Genomic DNA, 18,161 nt, shown 5'->3' with positions numbered 1-18,161 from the left:
CTACTTTTCTGTACCAAATATAACAGAATCGAATAGCAACACTTTTCAAAATAAAAAACAAAGTTCTACTTTTCAGCACCCATTTGAGTGCTTGAACTTTTCAACACTTGTTTCGAAAAGTAACACTTTCCAACATTTTTTTTGATTTAAACGATTTATTGACAAAATACATGGAAATTTAACTTAAAATTTCACTCAGTGTGTGTTTTTTGGAATTGCAAAAAAATGTTGTATAGAACTCGTTGCAAAACTTGATTTTTTCAGCACTCTTCGTATTTATCCAACTCGGTGAACCTCGTTGGATAAATGTACGACTCGTGCTGAAAAAAACCTCTTTTTGCAACTTGTTGCATAAACTACTATTTTGTTATTCCGCTATCAAACTGTCAACTTTTCCTGTTCTTCGGGAGAGACGTAGAATTTTTCAGCGCTGTTTTGAAATGTATCAACTAGAGGAAAAGAATGTATTTCCATCGGAACCTGATGTTGGCATATTTGCTTCTAAAAATCATTTTAACCGGATATCAAGTAGAAATCAATTTTAGAGGAAACAATTATCTTTAAAAACATAAACAAAAAGTTGTTTGTATAGTGAAAACTGCAAGTAGCAAAGCATGAGTACGGCGGGAAAAGTGTCTTCGGGTTTCCGGAAGCCATTCATTGCTGCTCCGCCCGCTGCTTCAAAACCCATAAATGTCGTAATCTGTGAGTGAATCAATCATCTTCACAAAAATCAACTTCATCCGAAGGTTGGTTGAAAAAAACATGACAAAACAAAATATTTCTGTGCTCAGAGACTACTGCGTCAGAAAAATGTAAAAAATGGCTAGATGCTTGGACGTCAAAACATTTTGGTTTCTTTTCGAAAACTCATTCAGCGATTATTTTTCAGAACTGCAAAAAAAATTTGTATGGAATTCGCTACAAAACTTGATTTTTTCAGCACGAGTCGTACATTTATCCAAGAGGTTTACCGGGTTGGATCTTCTTTTTGCAACTAGTTGCATAAACTACTCCGAAGTGATTTTTTTCGCGGCCTTCGGATAAAAGATTCTGGACTGTATTTGCATTCCATGTTTTAATCAAATGTGATCAAAATTGAGATTTTATTAATTATTGCAAATCAACTGTAAAGGTGCATTTAAAGTCCCTTTTTTTATTGAAATGTTGAAACCTTTGCTTTTTGTTTCTTTTTTTACAGACTTTGGTCAAGGAACGAACAGTTAAAAAAATATTTGCATCGGCCTAAATTTTTTTTAACATAAACATTTTGCCTGAAGTGCAATTTTGTTTAGTTTGCAACCAAATTCTTTTTTCAGTACCATTTGAAAATCGAAAATTGGATTAAAAATGGTTTTATTTATCGAAGCCCGTCTAAAGGTTGTGGAGGGTAAAATTGGCAAAAAGTGTTCTTGGTTTGTGGATGGTTTGTGTTTTGAGATTCCTCGTAAATACAATCCCCCCCCTTAGCAATCAATGAACAAAACCTTAAATGCTTATAGGCAAAATCAAAATAAATTTATCATTTGACCTCAAGCTGATGTCAAAGAAGAAAAAAATGCTCATGTCTAATTTTTTAAATGTCCATGCGAAAAGTTTCAGTAATGCTACACAATAAAAAATAATGTAATTTTGAAAGCTGTAATTTGGGAAGGTTGAATATTACCTCTTTTATATTACAGCAGAAAAGTCAAATCAAATTACACATTTGTTGTGACATAAAAAATGTACCCCTTCCCAGATGTAATATTACCATGATTTTTTTACTGTGTAGAAACACGTTTTCAGTTACGGGTGTTTAAAAAAAAAAAGAATTTTAGTAAATATAAAAATAATTATCAAGTCTCCTTGAATACTTTTTTTTAACAACTGATTGTTGAGGCAATTGCAAATCTCTTTTTAAACCTAAGCTTCCATCAAATCCGGGATTCGAACTGACGACCTTTTTCTTCCCTATCCGACGGAAGGCGTGGTCAGCCAAATCTCGTCTCGAAAATTGCCACCGGGACCGTCTACGATCGAACCCAAGCCGACTGAGTGAGAGGCAACCAAGCTTAACCCTACACACGCTGTACAGGCTAGTAATTGAAAATTGGATCAGTTTAGAATTGAATATGCTCGCTTTATATCTCTTAAAGCTAAATAATCAAATTCCAAAAGCAGTTTGTTTTTCAGCTCCCTTAGTTTTTAAGAAAATTTAAAGGGGGAAATGAAAATATCAGTTTGACAATGTATTGGTGAAAGCCTGTTTTACATCCAATACAAATCATAATATGTGATTCAATTTCCAAAAGGAGACATTGAAATGAGCTAAACTTGTTTATCTCAATAAATTATTCCCATTTCAATATGCGATGAGCACATACCCGTGCGCCAGATTGTGAACATTCTTCGTTGGCTTCCATTTGTCAGCAATTTTTATGGCACATGCTGGTCTTGCATATTTCATTTGCAAGGATCGCTTTTGCATTCCAGCTTTTTTTTTCTTCTCTTACTTCACCATGCTCTGGTAATGTCACCGATGTAAGATTCTTGCCGCTGATGCTCCATACATATTTCACACAGAGCACAGGGCACAGGGAACCATCAGGAAGGCAAATAATGTCCTCGTCCTGCTGCTGATGCTGCTTCATGCAGGAAGCCTCGGAAAAATCATATCAGCCGCTACTAAAAATATCCCATCTGAGCTTGTTTGGTGTTTGCTCAAAGGGTTTGCCCTTCTTCGTCGAACAGCGCCGTTGGCCCCACTGCAGCCGCTGGTGATGAAAAATTAGGGGCCAGGTGGGGTTCAGCTGATGTCTTTAGATTGTTTTTGCAGAAATGTGTTTAAAGAAGGTATATAAATAACACAAAATGTATGATTTTTAACTATTTTTCCATTTACATTTTATAACTTGACGTATCAAATCCTTTTTGAAAAATCTTTACTTGCAAACAGTTATAAGGCAATCTCACCATCCTTGCAGTCAAGCCGAAGGGCTAACATTCGACACTTTTCAGCACAAAAATTGGTGCTGAAAAGTGTTAACCAGTACTGTTTTATCAATCAAGAATGACGAGATAAGTATGAAGTTTCATAAAGGAATTTCAAAAAAAAAATCATTTCCAAAAAAAATATTAAATTCTAATTAGCAATAATTTCCATGGAGCCGCATGGTACTTCACAAGCAATTTTCCCACGTTTGCACCGGATGGCGACCAAATTCAACCCCGTTCTAACCCCTTCTGTCCTTCCCTATTAGTGAGCCAGGTTTTCACCTGTTCATTTTATCCTCCATTCCAGGGGGAATTACCAGCAAACACACCGGCGGCCTCCAACCCCTTGGCCCGTGGAACCCGTGGTGGCGACGGAGCGTGTCACGGCGGAGATTATATTTCCATATCACTTTGGAATATTATTGCCGGTGCTGGTGAAACCTGGGGACGACGACGACAACTGTTTGCACATCCACACACAACAGTCGAGGGAACGGACGGAACGGTTTCTGCATGAGCAAACAACATCCTGCAGGTCCTCTCGTGGCTGCCAACCGGTGGAACCGTTCCGCGTGCCAAGTGCCAAGCCAACTAGAGCGCGTGAAATTGTCTGCCAAGTGGAAGAAATCAAATTTCGTCGAATAAACCGTGTGTGAGTGTTTGTGAGTCGTACGTTGCCTCTTAATCGAGGCCAACAGCCCAGGTTGTAGTGAGTGTGTTCCAGCTTGAGCAGTCCTTCTGGGAACTTGCAAATGAACAGTTCTCGAGAAAATCAGCTCATTTTTTAATATAATTTGAAAAATCATAAGCTTTCAATGACCAAAGAAGCCATTTTGTAATTTACAAATCGTGGTGATCATATTATCTTGTGCCACGTCGATTTTGGGCCAAATTGTGTCCATGATGCCATTTCAAATTCAAGTATATTATTTATATTCAAAATATTCAAATATTCTTTAAAAACCGTCAACACTCTGTGTAATGATGACCTGAGGATCAGATCGTGTTATCTTGACACAGCTTGCAATTGCGACAAGTTGGCAATGGAAAAAAGTTAGAGGTTGTATTGACATTTTTGCATGCACACTGACACTGTTTACATTTTATAATTCTTATGGTACGTTCGTTTGAAGAACCGGTGCGGCACCGAGTGTCACACTCGTCGGTGCCAGTTTTGGTTCAATCGAACGTCATTTGTCAGTATGCGTGGAACTCGCATGAAACTAAAAAAATATCGAGTGCAGCACTAGAGTTTCACTTCCAAGATGGCGGCGAAACTCGTGCGGAACTAGCGCGAGTTTCTTAAAAAAAAAAACACTGACAGTTCCGAGTGCGGCACTCAGTGTGGTACTAGCCCTCAAACGAACGTACCATAAACTTCGGCAATTGAGGTTAACTGCCCATAAAAGTTCACACAATTGTCACATACAAGCTGAAAAATGGGCAAATTTGTCCAACTCATGTTAGGATTTTGTGAAGAAGATTCGTTTTATCGAGCTAGAACGAAATCATTTTTTTGCGGAATTTCTGATGTTTTAGAACCATGACTTCATCAATATCTCAAAAGTAATGAAAATGTATATGTGTCATGTTTGCGAAAAGGAGCTGTTATGTTTTATTTGTTGAGATTTTTTTTCAATTTATTAAGAAAACAACGATAAAAAATTTCTCAAAATGATGAGCTTTGCAATCAATAATCTATGAAGTCGTTGCTAAAATGATTTTCATTTTTTGAAGTTTCTGAGCACAGAACAAAATGATAGTATCCGGGAAGACGGTAATAACTGTTAAAATAACAGAGTGTTATGGTATCTTCTTGAAAAATCCATTTTTGCATAAGAGATCAATAACAGTTTATGTTATCATAACAAAATGTGTTATTGGTCTGATATTCGTTGAAAGCCAAAACAACTTTGGAATAACACTTTTTGTTATGGAAGAATACCTCCAACTGTTATTGGGATGATCGGATTAGTTGTTAAAATAACGAAAAATATTAACAAAGATTTGTTCGAAGAATAACTAAAAATGTGATTAGTCTGTTATTACAATAACAATCCAATAACAAAAAATGCATAACGGCGAATTACAAATCTTGTTATAAATAACATAAAATGTTATTGGCTTAGTATTTTCAAATTTCAAAAAATGTTTTACCCAAGTTATTTCCGTCTGCTCGGGTACTACAGATTTTGCGCCAAAATAAATGTGTTATTTAACATCACAAACCCGTAAAATTTTCATCAGTTTCTGAATTTAACATCTTTGCACATTTTGGTAAAATTGCTTTTTTCAAAAATTATGTTTTTCAACCATCCCAAATTCAACTTTTTTTTCTGTGTAATATTTTGTACAAACCTTGATTTTAATTGTTGTATTAGTTTTATTTGTATGAAACTATGTCCATCTATTATTTTTGTTCAAATAAGCTATTAGTTTCTTCATACAAGTCTTCATATAAATTTGGGGGCTGTCTTCAGAAAAGTTCTGTAAAAATATAGAAAATTATTGCTGGGGGGACTGATCCCAAATTCGATTTTCAAACTTAACCATCTTTTTTCTTTTTTTATATATGTTTTTGTAGACAAAAAATGCATACTTTTGAACAATGGGTATGACAAATTGTGGTTTGGTTGAGCGTTTTAGCAGAATGCATTACTGTGAATACAAAGAGACGAGTTGTTCCTTTTAATTCCGCTATATATTTTTAATATCTTGACAGATACGTATTTCGTCTACTACTTGCAGACTTCATCAGTGTTCTGTTCTCGACTGAAGGTTCATCGCTGGTGTATCCATATTTGTAGTTACTGTAGGTACTACCTCCTCGTTCTTCTTTTGTGCCTGTATAGGTAACAGCTTAAACAGCCACGTTGAGCCGTTACCTGAATCCTTGTTGAGTAAACGTTTGTTGCCTGCCTTGAAGATTTCCAAACTTTCAGCGACAGCCAGCTTCGATGGGTTAGTGATGTGTCTTAAGATGACCGCGTCGCTAGTTGTGATGTTATGTTTTTCCTCGATGATGTGTTCGGTTACTGCTGACTTGAAAAGGGGGGACAAATCCTTTCCGTTTTTCCTCCATGGCAATTTTGACATATGTGTGTATATGCTCATCCAACCTGGTTTGCAGCAATCTCTTAGTTTGTCCAATGTAGCTCATATCACAGTGGCCGCAGGATACCTCGTAGATGCCGGGTTTGCCTAAAGTCGGTATGGGGTCTTTCGTTGAACCTAAGATGGATTCCAACTGGCTGTTTCTACTGCTGAACACTAAATCGATGCCAAATTTAGCCAGTTTTTGTCGTAATGGGCGTGTTATCCTGTAGTCGAATTCTACTGCTGCTCTTCGCAGTGGCTCTACTGATGGCGTAAGGGTTGTGAGTGAAGTTCTGTGCAGTTTTCTTTCCTTCTTATCGATGATTGCTTGGATAGTTATTCTGCTGTAACCGTTGATTTCCGCTGTTTCAAATATGTACTCCAATTCTTTCTGTTTTCCTGCTTCGCTGAGGGGTAAAGTTGTCATCCTATGTATAAAATAATGATATGCTGCCATCTTATGTTGGAATGAATGGTTTGACGTGGCTGGGATTGTTCTTCTGGTGTTTGTTGGCTTCCTGTATATCTCGAAAGAAAACGAAGATGGGCAACCTGGTTCTCTTAGGATCAGGATGTCTAAGAAAGGTAACTTTCCTTCGACTTCCATTTCGTAAGTGAACTTGATGCTCCTGCGTGCACTGTTTATGGTGTCCAGTACCGTTGTTAGTGAGTCCCTTTTGATGATGCAGAAGATGTCATCTACGTATCTCCACCAACGTTCTGGTAGTAGGTTTTGGTTTGTAGTTCGTGTTCCAAAGCTGCCATATAAACATCGCTCATGAACGGTGACAGTGGGTTACCCATCGATGCTCCCATCCTCTGTTGGTAGATGCAATCCCTGAACTGGAAGTAGCTCTGTTCCATGCATAATTTGACGAATGTTATATACTGGATCGTTTTTTGTCTCCAAGGTTCTCCCTCGTATTGTGATTGCAGCCAATCCCGTAGAGTTCCTATTGCGACGAAGGTGAAGGTAGCCGAGAAGTGCGAATCAGAAAGGAAACGCAAGATACTGGACAACAAATTCCGACAACTGATTTCCCACAATGCCCCTACAATGAAACCAGTAGTTAAACCTTTAGAAGAGTTCGTTGTTAATCGTTCTTCTGAAACTTTTTCAGAAGAACAGTTAACTTTACTTAACAAAGGTCTTAAGTACGCGGTATCATCAAAACCAAACCTGGAAAACATTGTTATCGACATCGAAACTGTTATCAATGCTAACAGCATCGACGGAAAACAGACAAAACCTCCCCCGCTCCTTCCAGCACAAATCAACAGCGTCAGGATGACGGTATCCAAATTAATACGAGAAGCAACAACAAAACACCAGGACAACGCCGAAGTACGAGTAGTGAAGGAACTCAAGGAGAAACCCGTGTACTACCTAAAAGCGGACAAGGAAACCGGGTAGTAATCATGGACCGGGACGAATACGACAAGGAACTTTGAGAAACTCGGAAACAGGGAAAAATATTCACTACAACGAGGATACACGCTAATCGATATGGTCAAAAAAGTAGAGAACACCATCAAAGAATGTGCAGGCCTTTTGAAATCGGTTGGGAAAACTGCAAAATCGTTGAGAGTACCGAACCCAACTCTACCAAGGATTAAAGCACTACCTAAAGTGCATAAACCAGGCAACGAGATGCGAGAAATCATTTCAGCAGTGGATGCCCCAACCAGTCGGATCGCAAAGTGGCTTGTCGAGGAATTCAAGAGTATGCCAAAACCCTTCCCGAGCCGTTCGATCATCAGTTCGCAGGTGTTCACAAAGGAGCTCTTAGAGTCGGGACCGATAGCTGAGGATGAAATAATGGTTTCCTTCGACGTAACAGCACTGTTCCCAAGCATACCAGTAAAAAACGCAATAGGAACTCTACGGGATTGGCTGCAATCACAATACGAGGGAGAACCTTGGAGACAAAAAACGATCCAGTATATAACATTCGTCAAATTATGCATGGAACAGAGCTACTTCCAGTTCAGGGATTGCATCTACCAACAGAGGATGGGAGCATCGATGGGTAACCCACTGTCACCGTTCATGAGCGATGTTTATATGGCAGCTTTGGAACACGAACTACAAACCAAAACCTACTACCAGAACGTTGGTGGAGATACGTAGATGACATCTTCTGCATCATCAAAAGGGACTCACTAACAACGGTACTGGACACCATAAACAGTGCACGCAGGAGCATCAAGTTCACTTACGAAATGGAAGTCGAAGGAAAGTTACCTTTCTTAGACATCCTGATCCTAAGAGAACCAGGTTGCCCATCTTCGTTTTCTTTCGAGATATACAGGAAGCCAACAAACACCAGAAGAACAATCCCAGCCACGTCAAACCATTCATTCCAACATAAGATGGCAGCATATCATTATTTTATACATAGGATGACAACTTTACCCCTCAGCGAAGCAGGAAAACAGAAAGAATTGGAGTACATATTTGAAACAGCGGAAATCAACGGTTACAGCAGAATAACTATCCAAGCAATCATCGATAAGAAGGAAAGAAAACTGCACAGAACTTCACTCACAACCCTTACGCCATCAGTAGAGCCACTGCGAAGAGCAGCAGTAGAATTCGACTACAGGATAACACGCCCATTACGACAAAAACTGGCTAAATTTGGCATCGATTTAGTGTTCAGCAGTAGAAACAGCCAGTTGGAATCCATCTTAGGTTCAACGAAAGACCCCATACCGACTTTAGGCAAACCCGGCATCTACGAGGTATCCTGCGGCCACTGTGATATGAGCTACATTGGACAAACTAAGAGATTGCTGCAAACCAGGTTGGATGAGCATATACACACATATGTCAAAATTGCCATGGAGGAAAAACGGAAAGGATTTGTCCCCCCTTTTCAAGTCAGCAGTAACCGAACACATCATCGAGGAAAAACATAACATCACAACTAGCGACGCGGTCATCTTAAGACACATCACTAACCCATCGAAGCTGGCTGTCGCTGAAAGTTTGGAAATCTTCAAGGCAGGCAACAAACGTTTACTCAACAAGGATTCAGGTAACGGCTCAACGTGGCTGTTTAAGCTGTTACCTATACAGGCACAAAAGAAGAACGAGGAGGTAGTACCTACAGTAACTACAAATATGGATACACCAGCGATGAACCTTCAGTCGAGAACAGAACACTGATGAAGTCTGCAAGTAGTAGACGAAATACGTATCTGTCAAGATATTAAAAATATATAGCGGAATTAAAAGGAACAACTCGTCTCTTTGTATTCACGGTATGACAAATGTTTTGATTTTGGCAAAGCAATTTATGTTTAAAAAAAATCATGAGAAAATTTGGAAAGCATCAAAAATACACACCAAAAAATTTCAAAAATCATTTTTAAAATTCTAACTTGAAAAAAGGGAAAACTCTCGTATGTTTGGCAGCTTTAGGACTTGGTCCTAATTTCGTCCAATTTTCAAAATCTCACTATTGTTTAAAAAGATTTTCATAAAAAAACATGCATACTCCCCCCCCCCCGCCCTTCAAAATTTCCCCAAAAAATCTGGGGCAAAAAAAGTTAATGAATGAAGTTTAAATATTAAAAAAAAGACTTGTAAAATCGATTGTGAACTTTTCAGAATAGATGTGTATAACGCTTATTTTTTTTAAAATAATTTTTACAAAAAAAAAACATATTTTGATAAATTAATTGATATTTTTCCAATTTTTGTTAATAGCATAACTGTAATGATGCATAAAATCAGGTTTAAAATTTGTTTTTCTTTTATTTATCTGTCCCACTCATCAGTCTCGGCCTCTACCATTGCCGAGGACAACTTTTAATAAAATTTGCACTATCCTCAACTAGTATTCACATCAATTAGGATGAACACACTTTTGAGGAGCCGTAATAGAATGCCAAAATACTGATATGTCAAAATTAGGTGCCCGATGGAATTACATTACGATCTCCCCCTTTGGAAAATTTTGAATTAATGAATTGAATTAATAAATAGTGTCCATCATTATCAATCTCTGATAAAAATATTTTCGAAAGGCTGAAAAAATTCTCTACAGTTTCCCTTATTTGACATTGATAGAGCCATTTTCAATCGATGTTCAACAGGTCGTGGAAATTTTTTTTAATGATTTTAAAGTGATGATTAAAGCCTTGAATCCAAATATCAGACAAATGGAAAATATGTTAAAATGGCTTCTTAAAACCAACGGAGTTAACAAAAATCTCAAACAATTAATTCAAAACTATAATTAAGCAAAAACGTATTTTCCACAGAACTGTTCACTTGCAGGAAAAAAACGAAGTGTTTCATCCAACATACGTAAACCCATCGGATTCTGAGAAGGAAGCCAAAAAAAAAGACCCCGTAAAAGTGTGTGTCTGTGCTAAAGTTGATGGAAAATGGCGACGGCAACCGGGGAAATATGTAAAATTGAAATCGGAAAATGTTTGCTTTTCGTCACGCTGCTAACGAGTGTTTGCTTCCGAGCCATCCGGAGCGATGAGGCGGCCGCGTCGGCCCCGGACGCCAACCATCCGCAACCGTCGGCGGAACCGGGTAAGGATTCTGCATGATTTTTTGCGTTGTTGTTGTTGTAGTTACTCTTGCTGCTGGGATTTTTCCTGTTTATCTTTTTGTTTGTGCGCCCGCTGACTGACTGTTTCTGGGAAATGTTTGCAACCGGGGAAGAGTTTTTTTTTCACACGCGCGCCAAAATTAAACCCTACTTTGCGCGCTGTGCTGGAGAGAGTTTTTCTCCCCTCGGTAGACAAACAGTCGACCGGGTATTACTTTATAGATTCTTTTGCAAGGAGGGCCATTGCAGTAAAACATCATTGTTATCCGAGCATTCGTTGGTGAAGGTTGTCTGAATCAACATGACTCGTCGCGTCCCGGCGCAAAACGCCGGCAATATTGCCCTACCTGCGGCTCAAGCAGGCAAAAAAGTGGGAATTTCCAAAAGGAAGGTTGAGGCCTCAACTGATGGCCAAAAACCGGGAATTTCCAAAAGGAAGGTGCTTTTGGAAGTGACATCGAACAGCAAAAAGACGAAAAAGAGCGACGGTACTGTACCGATGGATGAGGAGGAGGAGAACTCTTCATCGCACGAGGAGCAGCTTTTGAAGAACAACAAGTTTGCTGGACTGCCTGACGAGGACCAGGTAGCGGAAGCAAAGGAGAATGAAGTGAAACAGCGAAAGGAGAAACTGCCTCCTTTTTATGTGCGGCAATCAGCAGCAACGATCGACTTTCGAGCGGGGCTGGTTGAACTCATCAAGTCTGGGAAAGTCCAAGGCAACATTCGTCTGTGTCAGGACGGATTTAAGGTGCTGGTGCAATCCAGGCAGCACTATCAACTGGTCAAGGATTACTTGACCGAAAACGAGGCGGAGTACTTTACCCATGATGTCGTCATGGATAAGCCGTACAAAATCGTCGTCAGAGGTCTGTACGACATGCCAGTGGAGGAATTAGCTGCCGAGCTAAAAGTTTTGAAACTGGATGTGTTGGCCGTGCACAAAATGAGCCGACGCAACAAAGACATCAAGTACCGTGACCAGCTCTACCTGCTGCATTTGGCTAAGGGATCGACGACGCTTCCTGAGCTGAAGGCAATTCGAGCGGTTTTCAACATTATCGTGTCGTGGGAGCGATACCGACCAGTGCATCGTGACGTCACACAATGCTTCAACTGCCTGGGTTTCGGGCACGGAGGTAAGAACTGCCACCTGAAGCGTCGTTGCGCCAAATGTGGTACCGATGCGCACATCACATCCCAGTGCATCCAAGATTCGCTGGTGAAGTGCCTCAACTGCAACGGTGAGCACTCGTCAACCGACCGAAAGTGCCCCAAGAGAGCTGAGTTCGTGAAAATTCGGCAGCAAGCATCGACGAAGAATCAGCCTCAGCGTCGTAGAACTCCTCCAGCCCTGGTGGAGCAAAATTTTCCACCTCTTCAACCGCGACGCCAGGTCCCGAACTTGGCACCGTTGCCGTTGGATCCCAGGAAGAGAGCTGAGATGAATCATCCACGGCCGGGTTCCAGCCAGGAGCCGAGACCGCCACCACCGGGCTTCAGCCAGGAGCCAAGACCAACCCAAGAACCAGCAGTTGAGGAAAATGGTAATGATCTTTACACCTCAACCGAACTCCTCAATATTTTCAAACAGATGTCCGCTGCACTGCGTGGATGCAAAACCAAGACCCAGCAGATTGAAGTGCTGACCTCGTTCGTCATCCAGTATGGATCGTAGGTCCCTCAAGCTGCTGAATTGGAACGCTTGCTCCATTAGGAGGAAGAATTTAGAGCTGGTGGATTTTCTTCGCGAGAAGGAGATCGACGTAGCTGCCATCACGGAAACTCATCTGAAGCCCGGTGAAAAAGTTTATCTGCAAAACTACAAGATCGCGACGCAGCTCGATAGGACCACCTCTGGAGGAGGAGGTGTGCTTGTCGCTGTTCATCGTGATCTCAAGCCACGCCGGCTGCCACACTTCAAGCTGGACATCATCGAGGCCGTTGGGGTGGAAATTCCCACTTCGGTTGGCCCAGTACTCTTCATTGCTGCATACTGCCCACGTCAGGTGAATTCCAGAGATGGTTCAGCAGCAAAACTGAAGAGCGATATCCAGAAGCTGACACGGCGGAGCGCAAAGTACATCATCGCTGGTGACCTCAACGCGAAGCATGAAGTTTGGGGCAACAGCAGGAGGAATCGGAACGGAGTGATTCTGCACAACGATCTGCAAAACGGATACTACAACGTTGTGAGTCCGGATCGTCCAACGAGGGTGGCTCGGTCTGGGAATCACTCAATCATCGACTTCTTCATTACCAATATGGCTGAGAACGTGGCTCATCCTGAGGTGTTTGAAGAGTTGAGTTCTGATCACTATCCGGTGGTTGTGGAGGTTGGAGCTTCCGTTACTCCGCAGCGGCAACCAACCCGGAAAGATTACCACAACGTTGACTGGCAGCAGTTTCAGCAAGTGGTCGACAGCAACATCGACTATGATCAACACCCGGAAACTTCTGCCGATATTGATCGTTCGCTGGAGGTGATCCAGCAGGCTATCAACCAAGCAGAGGCTGCCAACGTTCGGGAGGTTCCTGTTAATTTTAAGGTAACTGATATTGACGTAGATACTAAACACTTGATTAGACTTAGGAATGTTTATAGGAGACAATATCAACGGACTGGGGACTATGACAAAAGATTTCAGTTAACAATTTGAACAAAATCATACAAGACCGACTTGACAATATCAGAAATCAAGAATTTTCAAAACATGTAAGCCAGCTTGGGAATTATTCAAAACCATTTTGGAAACTTTCAAAAGTTCTTAAAAACAAACCAAAGCCTATTCCTCCTCTTATTGTTGAGGATTCTCCTTTGATTACATCCGAGGAAAAGGCAAATGCACTTGGGCTTCATTTTGTTAGTTCACATAATCTTGGCGCTTCCATGACCAGCCGTAAAGAAACATCAGTTGCCAATAGTATTTCAACAATCAATGACTCTACCTTTGAATTTCCTGCAGATTCCCATGTTTCTGGTGAGGAAGTCAAAGTTGCAGTTAAACAAATGAAAAATATGAAAGCTCCAGGCTTTGATAACATTTTAATCTAGTGTTGAAAAAACAGAGTGATCAGTTCTTTCAACATCTAGCCAATATTTTCAATAAATGTTTGCAACTTGGTTACTTCCCCACCAATTGGAAACTGGGCAAAGTCATACCAATTTTGAAGCCTCAAAAGATCCAACATCGCCAACAAGTTATCGTCCCATTAGTCTTTTGAGTAGTCTGTCCAAACTCTTTGAGAAGGTCATCTATTCAAGGCTTTTGGATTTTACCAACGATAATAATATAATTTTGAATGAGCAGTTTGGCTTCCGAAAGGGACATAATACTGCTCATCAGCTTACGAGAGTAACTAAAATCATCAAGCAGAACAAGCTTGAGTCTAAATCAACTGCTATGGCTTTGTTGGATGTTGAGAAGGCTTTTGACAATGTTTGGCATGATGGTTTGATACATAAACTGTATTTATACGGTTTTCCAATGTATCTTATCAAAATTATCCAGCACTATCTTTCGGAGAGATCGTTCAGGGTTTTTCTGAATGGGATTGCTTCTGGATTATTCAACATTGATGCTGGGGTTCCCCAAGGAAGTATTCTTGGCCCACTTCTGTACAATATTTTTACATCTGATTTGCCTACTCTTCCTGGTAATGGTGTGTTGTCACTTTTTGCTGATGACACTGCCGTTATTTATAAGGGTAAAATAACCAGATATTTAGTTGGCCGTCTTCAGAAGGGTCTTGACGTTCTTTCCGAATACTTTGGCGACTGGAAAATTCGCATAAATGCAGCCAAAACTCAAACCATCATTTTTCCACTTTCCAAATCGGCCCGATTTGTCCCAAAGGATGATGTTTTGATTAAAATGAATGATGTTTCAATACCCTGGTCAAAGGAAGTTGTCTATTTAGGTCTCATACTTGACTCGAAACTATTGTTTCGGCAGCATGTAGATAAAATATTGAACAAGTGCAGCATTCTCATCAGGTGTTTGTATCCTTTAATTAACAGAAAATCAAAGCTATCTTTGAAAAATAAGCTAGCAGTTTACAAACAAATAATTTACCCCGTTATTGAGTATGCAGTACCTGTTTGGGAGTGTTGCGCTAGAACTCATAAATTGAAGCTCCAGCGTGTCCAAAACAAGGTACTCAAAATGGTTTTGAATGTTCCTGGCTGGACAAGATCAAGTGAGGTTCATGAATTAGCAGAAGTAAAAATGTTGGATCAGAAGATTCAAGAAAAATGTTTGAAATTCAGGGAAAAATGTGCTATATCTGAATACCCCTTGATTCAAGGATTGGTTTAGTTTATGGTAAGATTAAGTTAGTTTTAGGTTAGGTTATGTTTTCTTAAATTTTTTTCCTCATTGTACCTAGTGTTACAAAAATGATAAATCATATACTTTTAAAGTTAAGAAAATGAACAGTGTTTAAATCACGAAAAGCAAACTAAAGCTGAAGAGCCACAGCTGACCACTTATTATGTAAACCAAATGTAATTATTATAAGAAAGATTCAATAAAGTATATTTAATTCAAAAAAAAAAAATGCAGTAAAACAGTTTTCATTTTTATGGAAAATACACGTCATATCTTGGAATAGAAGTGGTACTATCAAATCTTTGATAGAATATAAGAAGGTGTTTTGTGTTGATGATAATATTAACTGGTTTAAACATGGGTTTAATTTTTTTTGTAAAGCGTTAAAATGGATGAAAATAATCACTTCTAAGCATGTTTCTATTGTGAAATTGACTCAAGAACATTAATATGAGCAAAAATTTACACCCAAAAAATCCTCTAAAAGAATAAGTGTCCATTTTATGTGTGTCTGCCTTACCTAAAGCGTTATCAGTCTCAGATGGTAGTTCCAGATGTCCCCTACAAGCTCCAGGTCTAATCGAGTTGATATCTGGATGGAACACTTTTTTATTTGAGTTTGTAAATTGTGCTATTTTTTCACTAAATTGCCACTATTTTTTTTATTGTAGAGCCTTAATAACCCCTGCGACGAATTATACGAATATTGTGGTGTGACCCATTTTTATGGCAAATCAGGTTAACCCATCACCATGGAACGGTGAGAGGCAGCTCCTGTTTACTGCATTTTGTCCCAGTTAGGGGCGACTCTTTTGATGAAGTCTATTACCCTACTGTGACGGAACCTAATAAAGTTGGAACCCTTTTCCGAAAAATATAATTCTGCTTTGAATCAAGGCACCAAAATTGCATAACAAGTGCTCTGATGTTTCTGTTTCCATTTGGCAAAATCGACAAATAGAATCTGAAGTTTTCCCCATATTAAATAAGTGGTTTACCTAATTTCAGTAATTCCTGAGTTGATTTCTCATTCGGGACGATGATTTTTTTAGCCTGTCTAGAAGTATCAGTAGTGTTCCAGTGTTATGGTATGTATGTTAAGCTCCATTTTCATAGAACAGTCAAGAGCACCAAAGAAAGGCTCCGGGCCTATAAAATTAGTCTCCGATTATTTCCTTGCCAAACTGTTTGCTATTTCATTCCCTAAGAATCCACAATGCCCAGGTACCAAGTAGAGATTTACCACGTTGTTTTGGGATAATTTCTTAAGTAAACTAACACCTTCCCAAACTAATCTTGATTGACAGGTATACTCTTTGAGAGCATTCGAAGCTGTTCAACTGTCAGAGAAAATACAAAAGTTTGTGAATCTGTAGTTTCTTATCAGACAAATACACGCACAATCCAATATTGCCTATATTTCAGCTTGGAAAACTGTTGGGTATTGTCCCATAAGAATAAATTTCTTAATTCCTGGGCCAAAAACCTCAGCTCCCGTGTTATTATTCATTTTTGAACCATCCGTGTTAAACTCAATCGACCCTGGACGAAGATTAGGCCCACCGTTATCCCACTCGTAGCGACTTTTAGCGTCCACTCCAAACGGAATGTTATAGTTTGCCTTGGTCGGCATCCAGTCTACTATTGAGTTTAACGCAGGATTCAGATTTAAGTTTTCAAGGACCTCTAAGTGGCCCGTAAAATCTTTTCCTGAATCTTTGTGGATCGATTCATTAACAGGGCACTTTTAAATGCCTATGAATTTGTGAAGAGGAAATAAATTTAGCAAAGAGTTTAATGCTGCAGGTGAAGTGCTATGCATAGCACCTGTTATTGAAATACTGGCTGATCTTTGCAGCTTATTTATTTTGAGCATATTTTTTCCTTTATCTTTGGCCACCACACAGATGAGGCATATGTAATTCTTGGTCTAACTATACACATATATATCCAGTGAATCATTTTTGGGCGGAGACCCCACTTTTCCAAAGGTTCTTTTGCACACGTATAAAAGCGTTAATTCCCTTGTTTAATATATTGTTTAAATGAGCATTTGAATTGAATTTCTTATCTAAGATGACTCCCAAGCAGGGATGGAATAATCGCACAAAAATCAATTTCGCTTGCGAACCTTCTTCACCCGCGAAAGAGAGAGGAGACAAATCACGCAAAAGAAAATCGCTCCCGAAATTCTCCAAGAAAATCAATCTGCTGATGATTTTTTGTGAATTTTCTTGTCAGCACCACTTAATAATATTGATTTCACTTTGTTTACACACATTTCCCATCTACAAAATGTGACAGGTCATTTTTCGACATGTGACGTTACACTTGCAAGTGTAGTAGTGAAAAAGATGTTCCGCCGAATATTCAAGATGATGCTGGAGGAGAACCATGCTCCCTTCGGATTTTTTCTCTTGATGAACATCCAAAGATTTTCTTTTGATGATGATTATTTCATCGGTGCTCCCAAGTATTTAACTTCATTTGAAAAATCTATCGATTTTTTAGATCGAAGCCCGTCTAAAGGCGGAGTTCAGTTGTAGAGGGTTAAGATTTTTAATAAAGGGGGAAGGGGGGGGGGGGGGGAGGTTAATTGGCCTTTGTTCACGCTTAAACAAAAAAGATTTTATTTGTATGGAAATTGTCCACGATGGGGGGCGGGTTGAGATTATCAAAAAAAAAGTGTCCCCGTGGTTTGTGGATGGTCCCTTGACCATCATATTTGGGCCAGATGCTAAACAACCCTCAAAAATGTCAGGCAGATTGGTGAGGTCATTGCGAGATGGGTATTCTTTGCTTGTAGACTCGCTCCTAATCCCATGGCTTTAATTTTTTTAAAAAAAAAAAAGGTTTCCTTTACGCTGCAAGAAATAAACAAACAAACAATATCAATTTTTGTTTTTTTCGTTGACTTCAGTCAGAGTGGAGGGACATAAACTTCAAAGATATTTGCAGCAAGCAAACTGTAAACAAAAATTAATTTAGATAAAACATAGAACTTTTATTTGACACACAAATTGCAACTGAATCTAAGGAGTGTCGTCATCTGGGGCGAATTGTTTTAGACACTATTTATCAGAAAATTCAACAAATGCTTTTCTGTGGTTTTATTATTGAATTTTGTCTTTTTTATATTTTTGAATATCATTTGGATGCGGTGCATTATTGAACATAAAGCACC

At 39.4% G+C, this 18,161-nt stretch overlaps 1 protein-coding gene across 4 annotated transcripts in view; it reads left to right on the top strand.

The window, feature by feature from the left end:
• Positions 1–18,161, top strand: part of LOC6041536 (locomotion-related protein Hikaru genki) — a 38,231-nt gene that overhangs the window by 11,165 nt on the left and 8,905 nt on the right. For all 4 annotated transcript variants that reach the window (XM_038253248.1, XM_038253246.1, XM_038253247.1 and 1 more), the window contains exons 2-3: positions 3,284–3,628; positions 10,345–10,627. In XM_038253248.1, the coding sequence (XP_038109176.1) occupies positions 10,471–10,627 (157 nt within the window). In that variant the 5' untranslated portion in view covers positions 3,284–3,628; positions 10,345–10,470. The remainder of the gene's footprint in view (positions 1–3,283; positions 3,629–10,344; positions 10,628–18,161) is intronic.

The sequence above is a fragment of the Culex quinquefasciatus genome, chromosome 2 (genome assembly GCF_015732765.1).
Source record: "Culex quinquefasciatus strain JHB chromosome 2, VPISU_Cqui_1.0_pri_paternal, whole genome shotgun sequence".
NCBI classification, from domain to species: domain Eukaryota; kingdom Metazoa; phylum Arthropoda; class Insecta; order Diptera; family Culicidae; genus Culex; species Culex quinquefasciatus.
Note: the sequence above shows the minus strand (reverse complement) of the source record. Positions and strands in the feature narration are given on the sequence as shown.